General features: G+C 38.3%; 1 protein-coding gene across 1 annotated transcript in view; it reads left to right on the forward strand.

Annotated features, from left to right (window-relative positions):
* Positions 1–9,239, forward strand: part of LUZP2 (leucine zipper protein 2) — a 437,054-nt gene that overhangs the window by 226,041 nt on the left and 201,774 nt on the right. Inside the window, exon 4 of the mRNA XM_007447947.1 lies at positions 3,359–3,440. Coding sequence (XP_007448009.1) covers positions 3,359–3,440 — 82 coding nt within the window. The remainder of the gene's footprint in view (positions 1–3,358; positions 3,441–9,239) is intronic.

The raw sequence follows: 9,239 nt of genomic DNA on the forward strand, positions 1-9,239 counted from the left end.
ATGGGGATTCCCTTGTTTGTTATTTGTTGTTTTTCCCTTGCTGCTTTTAATATGTTTTCTTTGTATTTAATTTTTGATAGTTTGATTAATATGTGTCTTGGCATATTTCTCCTTGGATTTATCCTGTATGGGACTCTCTGGGCTTGATTAACTATATCCTTTACCATATTAGGGAAATTTTCAACTATAATCTCTTCAAATATTTTCTCAGTCCCTTTCTTTTTCTCTTCTTCTTCTGGAACCCCTATAATTCGAATGTTGGTGCGTTTGATGTTGTCCCAGAGGTCTCTGAGACTGTCCTCAGTTCTTTTCATTCTTTTCTCTTTATTCTGCTCTGCAGTAGTTATTTCCACTATTTTATCTTCCAGGTCACTTATCCGTTCTTCTGCCTCAGTTATTCTGCTATTGATCCCATCTAGAGTATTTTTCATTTCATTTATTGTGTTGTTCATCATTGTTTGTTTCATCTAGTTCTTCTAGGTCCTTGTTAAATGTTTCTTGCATTTTGTCTATTCTATTTCCAAGATTTTGGATCATCTTTACTATCATTATTCTGAATTCTTTTTCAGGTAGACTGCCTATTTCCTCTTCATTTGTTGGGTCTCGTGGGTTTTTATCTTGCTCCTTCGTCTGCTGTGTTTTTCTGTCTTCTCATTTTGCTTATCTTACTGTGTTTGGGGTCTCCTTTTTGCAGGCTGCAGGTTCGTAGTTGCCGTTGTTTTTGGTGTGTGCCCCCAGTGGCTAAAGTCGGTTCAGTGGGTTGTGTAGGCTTCCTGCTGGAGGGGACTAGTGCTTGTGTTCTGGTGGATGAGGCTGCATCTTGTCTTTCTGGTGGGCAGGTCCACGTCTGGTGGTGTGTTTTGGCGTGTCTGTGGACTTATTATGATTTTAGGCAGCCTCTCTGCTAATGGGTGGGGTTGTGTTGCTGTCTTGCTAGTTGTTTGGCATAGGGTGTCCAGCACTGTAGCTTGCTGGTCATTGAGTGAAGCTGGGTGTTGGTGTTGAGATGGAGATCTCTGGGAGATTTTTGCCGTTTGATATTACGTGGAGCTGGGAGGTCCCTTGTGGACCAGTGTCCTGAAGTTGGCTCTCCCACCTCAGAGGCACAGCAGTGACTCCTGGCTGCAGCACCAAGAGTCTTTCATCCACAGGGCTCAGAATAAAAGGGAGACAGAGTAAAAACAAAGGAAGAAAGAGGATAAAAGAAAATAAAATAAAGGTAAAATAAAATAAAGTTATTAAAATAAAAAAATAATTATTAAGAAAAAAAATTTTTTAAATAGTAAAAACAAGAAACGGATGGATAGATCCTTAGGACAAATGGTGAAAGCAAAGCTATACAGACAAAACTCACACAGAATCATACACATACACACTCACAAAAAGAGGAAAAGGGGAAAAAATCATAAATCTTGCTCTCCTTAATTTGGTATGATTCGCTGTCTATTCATGTATTCCACAGATGCAGGTACATCAAGTTGATTGTGGAGCTTTCATCCGCTGCTTCTGAGGCTGCTGGGAGAGATTTCCCTTTCTCTTCTTTGTTCTCACAGCCCCCAGGGGCTCAGCTTTGGATTTGCCCCGCCTCTGCGTGTAGGTCGCCGGAGGGCGTCTGTTCTTCGCTCAGACAGGACGGGGTTAAAGGAGCCGCTGATTCGGGGACTCTGGCTCACTCAGGCCAGGGGAAGGGAGGGGCACGGTGTGTGGGGCGGGCCTGCGGGGGCAGAGGCTGGCATGACGTTGCACCAGCCTGAGGCGTGCCGTGCGTTCTCCCGGGGGAGTTGTCGCTGGATCCCGGGACCCTGGCAGTGGCGGGCTGCACAGGCTCCCCGGAAGTGGGGTGTGTGGATAGTGACCTGTGCTCGCACACAGGCTTCTTGGTGGCGGCAGCAGCAGCCTTAGCGTCTCATGCCTGTTCTGGGGTCCACGCTTTTAGCCGCGGCTCGCACCCGTCTCTGGAGCTCCTTTAAGCAGCGTTCTTAATCCCCTCTCCTCGCGCACCAGGAAACAAAGAGGGAAGAAAAAGTCTCTTGCCTCTTCGGCAGGTCCAGACATTTCCCCGCACTCCCTCCCGGCCAGCCGTGGCGCACTAACCCACTGCAGGCTGTGTTCACGCCGCCAACCCCAGTCCTCTCCCTGTGCTCTGACGGAAGCCCAAGCCTCAGCTCCCAGCCCCGCCCGCCCCGGCGTGTGAGCAGACAAGCCTCTCGGGCTGGTGAGTGCTGGTCAGCACCGATCCTCTGTGCGGGAATCTCTCCACTTTGCCCCGCCCCGCACCCCTGTTGCTGTGCTTTCCTCCGCGTCACCGAAGCTCCCCACCTCCGCCACCCGCAGTATCCGCCAGCGAATGGGCTTCTAGTGTGTGGAAACCTTTCCTCCTTCATGGCTCCCTCCCACTGGTGCAGGTCCCGTCCCTATTCTTTTGTCTCTGTTTTTTCTTTTTTCTTTTGCACTACCCAGGTACGTGGGGAGTTTCTTGCCTTTTGGGAGGTCTGAGGTCTTCTGCCAGTGTTCAGTAGGTGTTCTGTAGGAGTTGTTCTGTATTTCTGGTGTATCTGTGGGGAGGAAGGTGATCTCCACGTCTTACTCTTCCGCCATCTTCCCTCTCTCCTCTCTGAACTTTTTGAAGTGATAGCTTAGGTGATAAAATGAAGGTACAGAAATATAATAAAATTTGTCATAATTGAGAAAATCCTAAACCCTTGATAGGAATTCATATTTATGAAAATATTTATATTTTTAATGTGAGATAGGGTCCTTATGTCCTACTGAACTTGAGACACAATATGTATATATGTGCAGACGTATTTTTTATTATCTCCAATAAATGAGGCAGCTTTCACATTAAAAATATGTGTTTTTTCTCTTTGTTTTTACAAAAAGTCTCAGACCTTATACAGGATGTCTAAAACACAATGCTTTAGAATTAGTTAATGTAGAGCATCCAAGGGAATGATAATTTTTTCCCATCAGCAAGTCTATGTTAACTTTTTTTCTAAACAGCATGTTCACACCCTGGCATGCTGTCACTAAAATTAGCTTTCTAATTCTAATTATTATATCGATTTGATTTAACACATTATGTAGCTCACAGATGATTCACACAGTAGGATTCTTATAAGACACAATAGTAAGGCAATTTCCCTTAAATACAGCTTGCTTTTAGTGCTTGCATGGGAGAGAAGACTCTTTATTACCAGAGTCCTGAGATACATCTTGTATGTTTAACCGTGGCTCTATATATTCTAGTTATGTTTCCTAACTGTATATATACGGCACAACCTCCTTTCATCATGTAAATAGGAAATAAGAGATTTATATGATGTCTCTCTTTTGCTCTCTATTTTCTACTAAACAGAGAACAAATGAAGTCTCTCCAGGAGGCCCTGGAAATTCAGCTTAAAGAGACAACTGAGAAAGCAGAAAAACAGCAGGCTACTGTAAGTGTTTCTTTTCTGTGTCCTTTGCTTTGGGCCTGGAAAATTGTTAACTTTTTTCCCTAAAATCATTATGGAACAAATATACCTGTGACAAATATAAATGAAAGTACAATGAAAAAAACACAATCAACAAGATGACAAAAATACTTAGCAGCAATCATTTCAAAAAAATATTTTCGTTGTATTTGATTCTTAGGGGTCTTCTGATTCCTAATCCTTATTTATGGATGAAAAACTCAGGGCAAGACTGTTGGTGTCGGGCCCCCTATCAGTGGCTCTTGAATTTTGGGGTGTGACCTTGAACTAAGTTAAGCTATACAGATCCCTAAGCCATACCCTACATCCACTGAATAGACATCTCCCAAGGGTGGAGCCACACCATCTGCCTACTTAATCAACTACACAGGTGATTCTGAGACACCCCAAAGTTTAAGAATCAAACCTCTCTCCAAAATTTCTCTCTCAAAATGATGTTCTATTGACCCTCACATTTCAATTCTTATAACTAATATTCACCATGGGCAGGAGAGATGGTGCTCTGGATAGTAGTGCTAAAAACTAGATTACTCCTTCATTCCCCACATGCACTTATGTACCATTTATGGAGATTGAACCTTTTATCTTGTTTGAGGACCTGAATCTATTTCAAAATATAGTATATTAATAAAAAATTTGAGGTATAGTAAGACCAATAGATCAGGAAACAACTACCTTTGGAAAGATAGTTTATTTCTCACAGTTCCCAAGAGGGGGGCATGCCACATGACCGGGGACCATGCAGGCAAGCACCAGATCAGGCACAAGGCAAAGGAAGGTGGGGATACTGTGGACAAGAGCCTTTACTGTGCTTTCTGTGGGAAGGAATGGGCTAGGCAGGGTAAGCAGGCCTAGGATTGGCCCATTTGAATGATTTCAGCAGGCTCTGGGGCACAGGGACTATTTTTCTGGTACCCGGCCCTGGGGTGATTAAGGCAGGGGGACAGTCACCTGAAGTGTGAGAACTCAGTACAAGGGGTGGCTGGAGTTCTAGGCTCTGTATTGGTTAGTGTGTATTTGAAAAGCTTACCACCAGGAAGAGTGGGTGGGGGAGGAGCAGCGATGAGGAAGGCAGGAGGTCAAGATAGGATGACGCAAGCATATTACTGGGTTGTCCATAACAAGGCTAGTCTGCGTATATGTGTAAGGTAGATGTTAAAGCATCAAGTTTACAGAAGCTAGAAACTGGACTAATATAAGGTCTCCATCCAGGTTGATTACCTGGGATCGCAGCGCCTTTAAGAATTGTCATCCTGCCTTTCTTTTGCAAGTCTTCCTTGAATAATCTGGATTAGGGTATAAAGTTTTGCTTCTGAAACTTAGCCCTGTCTGTCATCTGGGGTACCTGCTTCTTGGATACAGTCTTTGTAATAATGGCTGTTGCTTCTTCTGGGTGCAGGATTATTTCTTGTTAATAAATTCACTGTTATCTGTCCAGCCCACCTGTAAGGATGAGCATCTTTATTCTTCTCTGTTATGCCATGGCAACATTCACTGCTAACCTACAAGGTGTCCTAGTGTCTGGCTCTTTGGACAGCAGGTGTTACATAAAAGAACAGACATATTTTTAGCACTATCATGTTGATTCCTCCCCTCAGAATCTGACCCAGCATAAGGAGCAACCCTAATTGCAATCCCATTTCTTTCTTGACCTATCACATTTAATCTCAACTTCTTCATAGCCCAGTCACAAATAATGGCAGTTAGAACAGAATAGAAATATTCACACATACTGTTTTCTCAGATTCTCACAATAAAACTGCACACTACTGTTGTTGTTGTTGTTGTTTTCTGAAAATGAATAACTCTTGCTTGTATTTACACAGCTAGCATTTGGAGAAGCCAAGGCATGAACCTGTGTTTATTCCAATATGTTATGCACACTGTGTCTAACATCCCAAAAGAAGAAAGCTCTAACATTTGAAAGAGCTCAACAAAAGTTAGAAGAGTCAAGTATGGCAAAAGTGAGGACAAAGGATGTATAGTTGGGAAGAAGGAGGAGACAGGACAGGCCGAGTCAGCTTTATCCTCACCTCAGAATCCTTGTAGTGCTTTTCTTAAAGTTCAGCATTGAATCTTGAAGGAGGATTTTCCTCTCCCACCCCAAAATACTCTACTAAACCAGGAACACCCTATATGTATTCATAACCTAACATGTGCTACAGAATAAGAATATTCTGGGTTTAAATTCCTAGTGGACAATCTACTATCTGTAAATTTGAGTAAGCTCTTTAACTTCTGCAAGTTTCCTTATTTGAAGAATTTGGGGAATAATTAAAATTAAAATAACATACATAATTTCCCTAAAATTACATCTGGCATATAGTAGATAGTAGAATCTAAACTAAATTTGATCTACTCAATAGAAAGAAAAAAATTAAATAAATAAATTATCCAATTGAAAGAAAAATGTAGGCAAAAGAATTACTGTTGGCAAAAGTTTCAATGTATTAGAAATAACAATAATTTAAATGGGTTAATTTTAATAATAATTTTTAAAAGACAGAATAACTGCAATTAAGAAATTAGAACAATATATGCAAATGTGCTAATTTTAACAACTGAGAAGACCACATACTTAAAATAAGCAATACAGGAAAATATATGCAAAACAACATAAAAGAAGTAAATGATTGACAGCAGTATTAATGCTGGCAAATAGAATTTAAAGCACAAATATAATGTAAGAGCATTATATGCTAGCAAAGAAAAATAAATAAATAAAATGAGGTGGTTATAGTTATAACCATCATAAACATAAATGTACTTAACAAATCAGCTTCCATATCCATCAATCTATAAGTGAAGGGAGAAATAGGCAAATACAAAGATCTTAAAAATACAACTGGTAGTAATAAATATTAGATATATATAGAAATCTCTTAAAAAGTGACTATATTCTTTTTAAGCACATGCAGAACATCTATAGAAATTTTATAGAAATATAATATGTATAATACAAAAAGTTATATACGTTCAAAAATATGACTAGCATATATACTATGTTATTCAATCCATTTGTTATAAAATTAATTTTTATAAATGGTTAAACAATTCTTTATGTTTGGAAAATATATAACACATTTTCTAATAACCCTTCGGTTAATAAGAAATAATAAAAGAAATAAAGAAATACTTAATAATAGTGAAGACACTACATGCCAATATAATAATTGAGGTAAATTGATAGCTTTAAATGCATTTTTCCAGAAAAATAAAAGATTAGCAACATCAATTCAAGAAGTTATTTAAAAAGCAAAACATCAGTGCAATAAAGAGAGTATTATAAAGACTAGTGAAGACAATAATAAAATAGGAAACAAAAAAAGGTAAATTTAAGTTATTTGAAAAGACTATGATAAAAGACTTTAAGATATGAGAAAGATTAAGAATAGAAAGACAGACTCAAATTTTAAAATGTTTAATTAAAAAAAGAGCTAAGGGCTTCCCTCGTGGCACAGTGGTTGGGAGTCCACCTGCCAATGCAGGGGACACGGGTTCGTGCCCCGGTCCAGGAAGATCCCACATGCCGCGGAGCGGCTGGACCCGTGAGCCATGGCTGCTGAGCCTGCGCGTCCGGAGCCTGTGCTCGGCAACGGGAGAGGCCACAGCAGTGAGAGTCCCGCGTACCGCAAAAAAAAAAAAAAAGAAGAAGAAGAGCTAAGAGTCATAATTGTAATAGGAATTCAAACAAATAATGTATTATGAGCAGCAGTTCCCTGATACATTTAAAAATGTGCATGTAAATTTCTAGATAAATAAATATAAAATGCTAAAACTTCTGCAAGAAGAAATTCAACACTTGAATAGCTGAACACAGTTGGCATTTTATTATTGCTAAAAGACCCCTTTCCCAAGTATTTCAAAGCCAGAAGGTTTTCATGGTGACTTCTACTAATTTTTAAAGATCAGTTGACTTCAAATATAGGCAAATATTTTCTGGAAAATAGAAAACATTTGAAAACTTTCATCTCATTTTACAAACTTCATCAGTTACGATTCCAAAATAAACTAATGGCTATATGTGTAAACTAATAGCTATTTTTATACTAACGAATGTACATGTAAAAGGTCTATAAGAACAAATTCAAGACTATATTAGCAAAATATATCATCATGATCAATAAATGCAAATATCTGCAGAAATAAATAATACTTATCTTTTGGAGGGAATGTGTTTATGTTTTGAGTTGAATGACTGATATTTTCTAAGTCAAAGTCCAGAAAGAGATGACAGAAAGCTTAACAAATATGGGAATAACATATATTTAGTAAAAGCATGATTTTTTTTTAATGTGCATCTGGTGGAATCTAGGAAAAGATAGATTTCATACTACTGGGACTCATCGCTTCCAAACTTTGGTAAAGACTCAAACTGTTTGTGCTTTTTTTCTCCCTATTTGAGGATTCTAGGTTAACTAAGGATTAAATAAGTATATATTTTAATTGTTGCAAATCATTCAACAATTATTCTTTCTGCTAGGAAGACTATAGTTGATGTAGCTGAAAGTTGGATAGGAAGGGGAGAATGAAATAATTGTAATTGCTCACTCTCAAATAGAGGGAAAACATTTGGATTTGATTCTGTAAATATTGTGCTATTTTAGATTTAAGAGCAGATACTCTTATGTGCTGCCCTTGATTATATATCTAATTACTAAATTGAACTATCTCCCTAATGGGAAAATGAGCATGACTCAAATTTTCAGGTTGCTCCAAGGATCTTCATAATTCAAATATAAGCTTGAAAATTGTTATGACCAAAATGAGGGACTTAGTGGTTCTCAGGCTTCTGCTTCTATTTCACATGTAGTTGGACCATCAAAAATTGTTTGGTTTAGGTTTTGTTACCTTTTGAGGAAATGGTAATACAAGGACACCTACACAAGCCAGAAAAGACAAGGTGTTAATACGTGTTGTAAAGCTTTACAGACGCACAACAAATATAATGTACAGAAAGTGAACAAGACTACTACACATCAAATCCAGGATAGTGGTTACCTCTGGGGGGAGGGGAGGAAGAAAAATTAGGTGGGGCTTTAATAGTACTATAACATTTTCTTTACAAGGTCTGAAGAAAATTGGACAAAGCATTTATATATATTTATTCTTAGGGTGGGCCCAGAAGCATTTTACATAGTATTACTCTTGTTCTTTCGTTTATGTTTGAAAGGTTTCAGAACTATTTTTTTAATGTGTATATATTATATACGGTAAAAGTTACCTTTACTCCTAAATTTGATTTCCACTGACTTAATCTATCTCTAGAGATAATCCACATTACCAGTCTCTTTTGCATCATTCCAGGAATCCTCTAAGACTATGTTATTCAATATATAACCACCAGATACATGAGGCTTGAGATATGCTGTACATGTATAACACACAGTGGATTCTAAAGATATATTGCAAAAAAAAAGTCAATTTATCATCATTAATCCATTACATGTCAAATGATACTATTTTGAATATATTGAATTAAATAAAATGTATCAGTAAAATTAATTTTACCTGTTCCTTTTACTTTTAAAAAAAATGTGACTGGCAGAAAATTGAAAATTGGAGAAATTAAATGTTTCATCCACTGTCATTCATTCACATAAATAGTGAACCCTCAGGGACCATAGAGTCTCATATTTTAGCTACTGTGCTATACTGACCTTTTTCAAAGCAGTCAGGCAGATAAAGATGCAATGTTTATACAGATACAGTTTGAATAACTGGACTAAGGGCACAGATTCTGACACTATCATATTCAGCAGG

Source organism: Lipotes vexillifer, unplaced genomic scaffold, assembly GCF_000442215.2.
Source record: "Lipotes vexillifer unplaced genomic scaffold, Lipotes_vexillifer_v1.1 scaffold1624, whole genome shotgun sequence".
Classification (NCBI taxonomy): Eukaryota; Metazoa; Chordata; class Mammalia; order Artiodactyla; family Lipotidae; genus Lipotes; species Lipotes vexillifer.